The sequence below is a fragment of the Mandrillus leucophaeus genome, unplaced genomic scaffold, assembly GCF_000951045.1.
Source record: "Mandrillus leucophaeus isolate KB7577 unplaced genomic scaffold, Mleu.le_1.0 Scaffold599, whole genome shotgun sequence".
In the NCBI taxonomy this organism is placed as follows: Eukaryota; Metazoa; Chordata; class Mammalia; order Primates; family Cercopithecidae; genus Mandrillus; species Mandrillus leucophaeus.
Genome location: NW_012106463.1, coordinates 1,679,666 through 1,691,521, shown reverse-complemented (window position 1 = coordinate 1,691,521; position 11,856 = coordinate 1,679,666). Strand labels below are relative to the sequence as shown.

The following is an 11,856-nucleotide window of genomic DNA, read 5'->3' as shown; positions in this document are numbered from 1 at the left end:
TTGCTCTCCCAGAAATGATCTAAGCTTGCTTTCTCTGTATGGAGGTGGGCAAAGCACATGTACTCCATGAGCTAGCCTTAAGATAAAGCTGGTATCATCTGGAAGGCAAAATTGAGAAGTGGGAAGAAGCAGAATCTTTACACCATGTAACATCTAAGCCATATGGACCCTAAAACTTCCACCCTTCCTCCAAATTTCCCTTTTATTATTTAAGTGAACTTGCAAGGATTTTCTTCCCCTTGCAACTGGAAACATCTGAATATATCCAAGATGCAGACTCCTGATGTATAACACACAAACTTGAAACTGTTCAACAGGTAAGTCCAAACTAAGGTTAAATCCATATTCTTAATAGAAGTCATTGTTGTGTGTGCTGACTCTGAGGCTGCAACTATTCATGAGCCATGTTACAAGAACATGTACCCATAATTTCACAACTTTATAAGAAATGATGATGTAAAAATAGCTATAAATGGGTCAATATACATTCCAGTTTGTTTAGGGCAGTCACAATTTACTCTTGTTGTCCTGATATAACTATGAATAGGAGGACCCCATTCACTCTCAAGAGTCCCAGTGTACACAGTTACCCTATCTCTAGAGCATGTTTTTGGATTTGAATATAATTATCTTTAGAAAAATAACACTAACCCATGGAAATGCCTAGAGACCTCTAAAAGATATAAGTGAATTCAATCTTTAATCCTTGTGATTAGTTTTAGAAAGAAGTGGTACCAGGGAAAATGTGCCAACAAAGATTCAACAACCATGTATCATTTAAAATTTTAAATATATTATTGTAATGTCCTATCTACTTAACTGCTGCTATGAAGGTGGACACTCAGGACACACAGACCCTCATTTATAAGAAGAGTGACACAGTTCTTATGAAGACAGAGCAGGGAGTAAGATACGAAAGCACTGGCAGGCTCTACATTAAATATATATTTCTTCTACAATCTCCCACCATATCTAAAATACCTCTAAAGTCCAAACTCATTTATTTGGGTTTTAATTTCTTCTGTAGTCCTCTATTAAACTGTACTGGTACCACACAGTTCATTAATGACAATACCTGATCAGAAGGGAGCTGGTTTCTGGAACCAAGGCCCCCCAGGACAGAAGCCAGATGAAGTCAGGAAGGGATAAAAGTACCTGCTACTAAACAAGATGCTCTGCTTAGGGCATCCATGACTCTTCTTAGCATTTTAAGCAACACCCATCATTTGCACCTTTGTGTCTCTCAACAGAGAATTTTACCCCAGAAGTCATAAAATCTTGAAAAGCAATCATGACTAGTGCTTGTTTCTGCTCCAGTACTATTTTAAGACACATCTGTGTTCATTTGGCTTTATGATGCTGTGACTTTTATTCTAATACACACATTGATTTGATTAAACCAAGTTCAGGGATAAGGCAAATATACACCCTTGCTCCCGAAAACATCCAGGCACTTTCAGCGTCTTTCAGCACAGATGAGGTAGGGTTGGGGCTGCAATGTCATGCCTAACCTGGGCTTCAGATCTGGAACTAGTTCATGTGGAAAATGCAAATGAAACCTCTGAAGCAATGCTGTGAAAAACAAGAACATTTCCATCCGAGCCAACTGTTCTCCAAGACAATGTCTTCTCCCTAAACAGAAAAAGCAGATATAATAATTTTTTAAACCCACAATCTTTACCAAAATTAATGTCTAATATTTGGGTGTCATTCAGGAAATCTGGAATTTAAAGAAAGTAAGAGGGAATTATGTTTATTAAAGGATTCTCTTAAATCTCAAAGAATAGGATTTGACACTTCAGCTCCTAGAACCCATACATTCACCTCCTTTTGTCAGACCATGGACTTTTGTAAGACTTTAGTTCCATCTCCCACTTCCCTCCCATGCTGCAACAGAGCCTAAGATATGCCACAAAAGATCTAATTTGAGGTGAGACATTTTGCTCAAGAAAAGTCTGCTTCATTTCAACTAAGTGTGTGTTCTTCCCCCAATGAAGGGGAAGAGTTTCTAGTCCATTTTCCATGGGTCTTTTGTACCTTTTCACAGAAGCAGCAATATTTTCCTAGTTGAAGATGAAATACAATAACCAGAAGCCAAGATAGTGAGATTCTAGTTTTACTTAAGTGACTGTATCTTTTCCCTCTCTGGGTTACTGCCTTCTCATTCCACAAGTTTTGATTATGGGCAAAAAAGCCACAGGCAAAAACAGTTTTAGAAGAAGCCAGGGGTTCTCAAAAGTCCATCTATAGTTGATAAATTAAGGCTTATATTAAGCAGAAACAGGTGTTAATTACTTCCAATTAAATCATTCTCTCCTGTAAGAATCAGTTCTGTGTTTTTAGAATTGGGATATTTAATTCTACAGGAGGATGCTTCAGATTAAGATGCTATATCTAATGAATTATCATTATCCTTTATTCTAAAGTTACGCCCCTGTGAAAGTTCTCTTACCTAGGGAAAAAGGAACCAAAGCTTCCTTCTTGGCAAAATATCCACTGCTGTCCAGAAATCGCTCAGGATGGAACACTTCTGGGTCTCTCCAGTACTTTTCATCAAAGTGTACAGAATAAAGATTTGTAATTACTGTTGTGCCTTTAGGAATGGAATAACCACGTACAACTGCATCTTCAGAGGTTGCATGGAAAATCCCTAATGGAACTATATTACAGAATCTCAAAACTTCATGCAAAACTGCCTCAGTATAAGGCATTTTGGATTTGTCGTCCCAAGAAGGCTTCCCATTGGGGCCCATAATTAAATCAATCTCTTTCTGAACTTGTCCTGTCAGAGAAAAAGTATTCAAGTTATTATGCAATTCTTAGAATTATAGCTAAAGTTATTTCCCTCTGGAATAAAATAAATGATAACCAATAACAAGCCAATAGGATACAGATACATCCAGATTCAGATTTTTTATTATCTGGGCATTCTGTTGAAATATATGCTATATATCTTGTACTAATAGTACCCAGTGCTCTGGGTAGCTCTATTGTGAAAGACATAAGTAATAAGAATAAACATCAAACAAACCTAGAATTGGAGTAAGAAAAATAGTAAAACATAAAATTAGTTTTTTAAATTCTATCAGAGTTCAGGTTCCAGCTCTGCCACTTGCAGATACAGCGTTTTTTCTCATTTATAAAATAAGCATAATAAGACCTCTTTCAGAGATTTTTTTTACATGAATTGAGATAATAGATTTGAAAACTCTTTTTTGTAGCTATTAAATATTTCTATCCTTGGCTGGCATAGCAGGAGTTCCTAAAGAAAAGGTATTGTGCATGGCTAAGACTCAAAAACATGTATGAACCCTACATGTAAGGATAGACCCTGAGATCATCAAGAGAATCCTCACCTTGAATATTAGGATAAAGGGCCATGAAAAGAATCGCCCACCGTAGCACATTGGTTGTAGTTTCAGTTCCAGCAATGATGAGTTCACCCACTGAGAAAATTAGGTTTTCTTTGGAGAAAGTAGATGATGGGTCATTTTTACCTTGATCCATCTCATCAAAATAAGCATCAACAAAATGCTGAGGTAGCTGAGGCTTTCTGTTGACTGAAGCTTTTTCAATGAGTCTGGAGAGAAAATCATAGACCACAGATGCATTTCTAAACAGCTGTTGATGTTTTCCAAAAGGCAGGATGCCAATCCATGGAAAGGCATTATACAAGAAGACCGAGGCACTGGCAGCTAGTTCCACATTTTCACTAAATAACTCAATCATGTGCTGAAAATCGGTGTCTTCATAAGTGAATCGTTCTCCAAAAATGATCAGATTGGTTATGTTTGACACAGCATTCGTTATTAATTGTTTAAAGTCAAAAGGTCTACCTTTGTAAGTTTCAATAGCATCAGTAAAAAATTTGGTTTCTTCCAAGATTTTAGATTCAAAAGACTTTTGGCCATATCCAAAATATCGAAAGCTGTTTACAGCTAATCGTCTGTGATCGACCCATCCTCGGCCATATCTGGAATTGAGTAGGCCTGAAAAAAAAATTAAAATATTGTATAATTCCTACCTCTCTGTATCTAAAAAATGAAAGGGAACAAAATTTTTTAATGGATGGTTAGTCATCCTTCTGCAAATTATACTCCTATATAACTACATGGTTGGGTCCTGTTCTCAGCAACTCATTAGCCAGAGTATTATAACAGATAAAGGTTTTCTACTCCTTATCTGTGGACTGGTAGAAAAGACCTATAATTGCACCACCACAAGAAGCTAGTCAGTCTTGTGTAATTTAACCTGGTGAAATAGGGCCAGGTGACTATATATTATCCAAATTTTACCATAAGCCTAATTTACCAAAGAGAAATGACCGCATGTTCAATGGGCAAAATTTTATCTTAGACTAAACAAACACCTAAAAAATCATCCTTCTAGGATTAGAAATTTTCTGCTTAAAAGAGAATGGATTTTAGAATATAAATTTCCTCCTGTTAAAGGGATATGGTAGACAATCAAGTAACTATGACAGGGGTAAGGGAACTCTGAATGAGCTGTCAATATAGTCAAAATGCTGAAGTCAAAAGAAGGGCAAACATGAAGCTCAAACTTTTCTAATGCTGATATTGCCTACCTTAAAATTTCAGAGTCTCCACAATGTATCTGCTGTTTTGATGTGGCTACTATGGAAAATTTCCCCCTTAAATTAATTCAACATCTTCAGTGCACATATTTATGTAACATGTACTTTACTCAAAATTTCACTCATTACTGGGACACGGTTGTACCTATGATAAATTTAACACTGATATGTGATTCCCAATGTTGGAGGCGGGGCATGGTGGGAACTGATTGGATCATAGGGGCAGATCCCTTATGAATGGTCTTACAACAGCCTCTTGGTGATAAGTGAGTTCTTGCTCACTTAATGTGAGATCTGGTTGTTTAAAAGTTAAGGACCTCTCCCTACTCGCTCTGTTGCTCCCACTCTTGCCATATGACATGCTGGCTTTCTCCAATGCCTTCTGCCATGATTGTGAGCTTCAGGAGAAGCAGATGGCCTCAGCAGAAGCAGATGCCAGCACCATGCTTTCTATAAAGTGTACAGAACCATGAGCCAATTAAACCTCTTTTCTTTATAGGTTACCCAGCCTTGGGTATTTCTTTATAACAATACAAAATGGACTAACACAACCCACAATGAAAAATGTCACATTCTCTTGTGTACATGAGGTACACACAAAATTTACATTCCAACAACTTATTGTGCAATAATTTTTGAATGTAGAGCTTATTAAAAAGTTACCATATGTGAGGGGGTCATTAGTGCTGTGTAGCAATCTTACATTCCCATAGTCCATTCTTTTTTCTATACTCCCAGATGACTATTCGTTCAACAAATATTCATTTAACATGTATTTGTGGAACACCTACTATGTTCCAGGCAATGTTCTAAGTGTCAGGAATGTATCAGGGAACAAAAGAAGCAAAGATCCCTACCCTCACAGAGCTTAGACACTAGTAGGAGAGACAGACAAAACAACAAATAAATTATATAGCAAGTAAAAAGATATAGGGTAGTCAGCAAAAGGCTCACTGAGAAGATGACACTGAGTAAAGACTCACAGGAGATGAGGACGTGAAACAAGCAAATACCTGAGGAAAGACCACTGTAGTTAGAAGGAACAGCTAGTGCAATGGTGCCAAGATGAAACCAGCCCTAGAGAAATATGTGCACATGGGATATATACACAAGAAGGTACAGAGGAGCACTGTTTATAATAACCCTACACTGGCCAAGCTGTGTGCCTGGGCATGACGCTGGGCCCACCCAAAGGGCAACTTTTTTCCATTCACACAGTGGGCTGATAGTGGCCATGATTTTCTACTTCCAAGGTCAGTACATAGTAACTTAAAGCAACACATAATTTCCTACCTGGTTTTTAAAAATCTTAAGTCAAATGCTTTATGATGAAAATAGTCTAAACAATAAATTTACAGCTTTGAAAAATATATACTTTGTCTCAAATATTACTGTGATTGCATCATCTTTCATTTTCATCATCTTTTTAAAGGTCTATTATAATTGTGGCTTCTTATTTGGTCTAATTGCTTGTTTTTTTATATTACTGCTTTCAAGTATCATTATACCCTGGCCTGAGAATTCAGTCTTTTACAATTTGTGCTTTCTCTGCATTAGTTGATTTCCTTTGTGATGTAATATAGGAGTTTTATTTTTGTCTTTTCAATCAATGTCTTTAGTTTTTGCCTATGTAAGCAAGATATTGTTAAATTTTTCTTTGAAATTAAATGTGAAACTCATATTAGAGAATTTAGGATACAACTTTAGTAAAAAGTCTTATACTATTAACTATTAAAACCACTGTATGTGATTTGAACATTCTATTTTAGGCTGTCTGTTGCTGCTTTCTTCTTACCAATTTTGTCAACTTTCAGTCTCTCCCCCTGTTGAATATGGAATCTCCGACACTGATCAATACTAAACCATACAGAACGCTAGTCCTTTACACAAGCCATGCAACTCTATACCTACTAATCACAGTGATTAGTAGTCAAGAAAGCTGCTTCGAGTTCTGTAAGCTTTTAAGTAAAACGATAGTAAAAATGTCATCAAGTACTCAAGACTGGGTTCAAAAGGGCACTTTGGATTCAAGTGCAAGTATGTGTTTATTCCTAACTTGTTTCACAAAATCTGCAGATGTTATTAGGTGCTGATTCTTTAAAAGTTTATAATACTTATTAGAGCTGAACCACAACAGAATTAGCAATGTACTGGTCTAAAATATGAAAGTAGTACAGCCTGAAAGGTCCTCAGATACCAGGTTCTATAAGTAAATAGTTTCTTATTAATCAGTACAAAATAATCCCAACTCTATGCACTAAAACTTAAAATAAGAAATGTGATTTAAAATAGCTTAGTAAATCACTAAATAGGTGCAAATAAACATACCTCCCATTTTTGTCATCTTCATGAATAAAGGAAGGCATGGTCTGTCTGCAAAAATTCCACTTTGATGAACAAGACATTCCTTTACTACATCATAGCCATTTAGAACCACAGTTGATATGCCTCCAAGATCTAAACTGAAGATCTTTGAGAAGAGAGAAGAAAAACAACATTTAAATGGCAGAATGTATGGAGAAATATAACCATGGAAATCTACAAGTGGTAAGTGTGGCTTTTCCAGGATTTGTTACGTCCCTGAAAATATAGGCAGTTATTACTCACCTCATAATGTTCAGAGTGCCCTCCTTCTATAAGCCATGCAAAACTGTGTGATTTCATTATGCCATTCAGTGCCTGAAGTCACAATCTTACCAACAGTATAATGAAAAGGGTACTGGACTTGGGAGGCCTGAGTCTAGTTTAAGGTTTGCCATTAAAGAGATATAAGACTCTGGGCAGAACACTTAACCTATTTGGGCTTCAGTATTGCCACAGAAAATATATTTGATATACATGCTGTCTTATGATTCATTCTACCTCAAAATGCTCAATGATATCTAGGAATCTCCTTCTATTTCCAAGATGAATGAGGCTAAGTGAGGGAGAGGATTGTCAAAGACCTGAGAGACAACTTTGAAGTATAAACATATTGTAACTAAGCCCATTTGTATTTGGCTCTCTGTATTCCACAAAGGGAATGAACAGGGCTCTAAGGGAACCTAACCTTGGAGGAAAGGCATTTACCACATAGGTTAGGTAGCTGCCTCTCAGTTAAGGGGAAGGCAAAACAGAATCCATTCCATGCCTTGCTGGAGTTGTCTGCCCTGTGCCTCACCTCAGGTTCACTTACAATGTCACACCTCCTGTAGTCTATTCTAGCTAACCCAATGTAAGAGCCTAGTCCAGTGAGAGAACGATACTTCCTTAAGACTGCTTATTGCCATCCTTTCTGGATAGCTTTTTACAGCCAAAATACTGAGACAAGCCTTATCCCTGTGCAAACAAGTCAAAGAGATTTAGCCATGGCACACGCTACTTCAGAAGAAAACAGGAGGCTTAGCAGAGAACAAAAGTTCAGCAGAAAGTTATATCAGCAAAGGTCATGAGGACTGCCCAGTGGTAACAACTAACCAGCTGAGTAATGGGGCCACCAGAGTCTTTGGCATAAGGGTGGGCTCTGCCAACTGAGCAGTAGGTATATCCAGAACCTTGGGAAAAGAACATTGACTGCCTGCCATAAGCAGTGGTATTAGTCAAAAGTGACAACAGAAGAGTTCTAAGTAAAAGGGAATGGCTACCAGCTGAGCAAAGAGGGGACAATGCAGTAATGTAGTCCTATTAAAGGAAAGTCTCTTCGCAGAAGTGAACTTTAGCAGAGACGATAAAAAAGATGGCATTCCACAAGGATAGTAAAAGAACCATGAACTTAAAGTTGTGTCACTATGAAGGCAGAACAGAGGGCAAATGTATTTCAGGATAGCGCTTCAGGGTAGAACTTCAAACTATGGACACCAGGGACCATAAAAAGCAAGGAGGAGCCATGGCTTGAGAAAGTTGTTACGCAATCCACCTTTACTCAAGAATCTGAAATAGTCCTGTATTTGAGGGTAGAACTGGAGAAATTTTTACTTGAACTAATATGTATTCCTGTATACACTGTTTTCAAGGACTTTGGTAAAGGTTTGTAACTCAAATTGTGAAAACTTATCCTTAAACTGCTTTGATCTATGGAAGGGTACAGATTAGCTTATATATTATTTGATTTATTCAATAATTTTTAGTGCCAATTATGGGCTAATTATAATGCTGGCAGAGATGTAAAGAGGAATACACAAAACATTTTCCTTGCCTTCTTCTAGATCACTCTGTGATCTCCAAGTCTCTTTCCCTCGCCCAAACCAGCCCTACTCATAATTTTTCACTCTCCCAGTTAATGACCACTCCATACATACTTCAAGTTGTTGAGGCCCAGAACTTTGCAGTCACCCACACTGACTCATTATTTTCTTCCAAACTCCACATCCAACTGCTCAGCAGTTATGCTGTTCCAGAATATAAACAGAATCAGACAATTTATTATAACCTGCAGGTGACCAATCTAAGTCACCTGCATTTCTCCCTTATAACAACAATCTCCTAACTGGCCTCCTTAATTTCATCCTTGTCTTTTTACAGGTAATTCTCAACATGGCATTCTCTTGCTTTATGGCCTTTGTTCTTGCTCTTCTCTTAGTCTAGAATGTTCTTCCTTTTCATATTCCTATAGCTTGTTCCTTCATTTCCTTTAAGTCTTTGTTCAGATGCTACCTTTGTGGTGAGACTGTTCTGATTAAGCAATTTAAAATCTGACCCACTAACATTCTCCATTCCCTTACCCTAATTTAGTTTACTTCCTGCTCTGTACTCTTTGAACATATTATATAATTTACTTAATTGTGTTTATGTATATTGTCTGTCTTCCCCCCACTAGAATATAAGCTACATAAGGGCAGGAATCTCTGTTTTGGTCACTGCTATATCTCTAGCACCTAGGACAGTGCACAGCATATGACAATAGAAATAGACGTTGAATTAATGAATAGTTGTAGAGATATACATTTAAGCATATTATTATAACATCATGGGCTAAGTGCTAATAACAGACAAATGTGCAAAGTGCTGTTGATGAAAACCATTAGGTGACTGCCACACTTTTCAACCTTTGCTTGGTTTGTTCCCTCATTTTGAATGCTTCCCTTGACTGCCATACTATCATAACCATACCAACTCTTTAGGGACGATCCTCCATGATGCCTTTCTTGGGGCACTCTTTTTCTCTCTGCTTTCAACCACACATGGGAGTTTAGAAGCTCCCATGGCACTTATTTAACACTATCTTGGACCAGAAACATTCATATTCTTGTCTTCTGCCTGCCTGCTAAATTATAAACTCCCTAGGAGCAGTGATTTCATCTTTTTCATCTTTGAATCCTTACACAGAATCTCATTCAGTGCCATGCATAAAGTTCTCAATAAATGCTGTAAAAATAAATTAATACACTGTCAATTCTACTTGCCTTAATGGAATAATTTTATTGTCCTTAAGTCCATTACCTGAAAATAATCTGATAAAGCCACTTGTATTGGCTTTGCTAGCCAGGGAATGCCTCTCTAAATCTAGACTAAGATTAAAGTTACTGCAGAAATTTAAACATTCAGAATGAATCTCCAAGGAAATGGTAATTTTCAGTGTGATACACTTCTATATAAGATTGCCTTTAAAATGAATATATAAGTCCTGAGGACTGGCTGTTTAACTTTCAAGAATCACAAAGCAGAACTGAATTCACAGATTAACACAAAGGCGGGTATCACCTGAAGTGACTGTCCTAAGTAATTTTAAAGTCCAGTGTTTTCTGGGGTTTTTGTTTTTGTTTTCTGTGAGCATACATCTCAAATTTAAAAGACAGTGGGAAACTAAGATTTTATTTAGAAATAAGTCCTAGGAAGAACTTTTCATAACCTTTCAGAATTACAGGAGGGAACAGTCTTCTTCCACTTCCAAAAAAAGGTATAGTATTTTAACAATTTATACCAACTTTGAGAGTTTGTCAGAATTGGAATATATCTCTAAAATAATGGGAGATCTTTAGAGATGTTTCATACCAGGATAAAGATCAAATGCTGCTGTAGCCTAGAGTTAATATGTTTGGTGGTTATCAACTAAACCTAAGGCATAGTGAGGCAAACAACGTCTATCTACTCTTTGATGCATATTCTATTTCATGTTTGCTCCTTTCAGTTTTTCCTCTGCCCCACTGCAGCTAGTAACAGTTTAGTCCTATTTCATTTGTAGTCAAGAGCTTTCTCCGTAAAGAACCATGGTTCCCTCAAAAGTGGTACCAGCAATAAAACTAGCTGTTCATGCCCAATTCTTATCTATTGAACCGATCTAAGTATCTCAAGACGACAGTCTAGTACGTTTATAATTTGTAACCTATGATAGGGGACTTAGACAATCCCCTGCCCAAAATAAATATTCATAGTAATACAGAGTGTCTTTCAGTTCAAATACTTATATAAGAAACGTTTAATTCCCTTTTCTGTGAGAAACCATTTCAAATAACTTGTTTAAAAATACTTTCAAACTTGGAGGTCGAACAAACCTGTTCTGGGTATAGAAACTAATAACATAGGCCGGGCGCGGTGGCTCACGCCTGTAATCCGAGCACTTTGGGAGGCCAAGGCAGGCGGATCACAAGGTCAGGAGATCGAGACCATCCTGGCTAACAGAGTGAAACCCCGTCTCTACTGAAAAATACAAAAAATTAGCCAGGCGTGGTGGCGGGCGCCTGTGGTCCCAGCTACTCAGGAGGCTGAGGCAGGAGAATGGCGTGAACCCGGGAGGCGGAGCTTGCAGTGAGCCGAGATGGCGTCACTGCACTCCAGCCTGGACGACAGAGTGAGACTCATCTCAAAAAAAAAAAAAAAAAAAGAAAGAAAAAAAAAAGAAACTAATAACACATACAATAACCAAGAACACTTGAGTAGCACTTTACTGTTTTCCGTTGTTATTCTCACTAACGAGATGAAAAAAACACTAAGTCTCAGAACAGGGGTCAAGTTTTGTCTGGCAGAAGACCCGATCTCTAGTCTTATGCTTTCACATTTTGAATAAACTCAATTCTGGGAGAACTGTCGGCTGGAAAATAAGATCTAAGAATTATACATACTTTTGTTACCTCGTCCAGCTTACCTTTAACAACGTAAACTATTAGTGAGTCGTGAAAGGAACGTAAACCATTAGTGACTTTCTATTCTAGAAACCTAGACCAATTTTTTTTTTTTTTTTTTTTTTTTTTTTTAGGAGTCTTGCTCTGTCGCCCAGGCTGGAGTGCAGTGGTGCGATCTCGGCTCACTGGCTCCTCCTCCCGGGTTCATACCATTCTCCTGCCTCA

At 37.5% G+C, this 11,856-nt stretch overlaps 1 protein-coding gene across 2 annotated transcripts in view; it reads right to left on the bottom strand.

The window, feature by feature from the left end:
• Nucleotides 1–1,340: 1,340 nt before the first annotated feature.
• The window catches only part of LOC105553481 (vitamin D 25-hydroxylase), a 12,276-nt gene continuing 1,760 nt past the window's right edge, over nt 1,341–11,856 (bottom strand). For both annotated transcript variants that reach the window (XM_011999566.1, XM_011999565.1), the window contains exons 2-5: nt 6,923–7,064; nt 3,357–3,989; nt 2,453–2,782; nt 1,341–1,632 (exon numbers count right to left, since the gene is read on the bottom strand). In XM_011999566.1, coding sequence (XP_011854956.1) covers nt 1,457–1,632; nt 2,453–2,782; nt 3,357–3,989; nt 6,923–7,064 — 1,281 coding nt within the window. In that variant the 3' untranslated portion in view covers nt 1,341–1,456. The remainder of the gene's footprint in view (nt 1,633–2,452; nt 2,783–3,356; nt 3,990–6,922; nt 7,065–11,856) is intronic.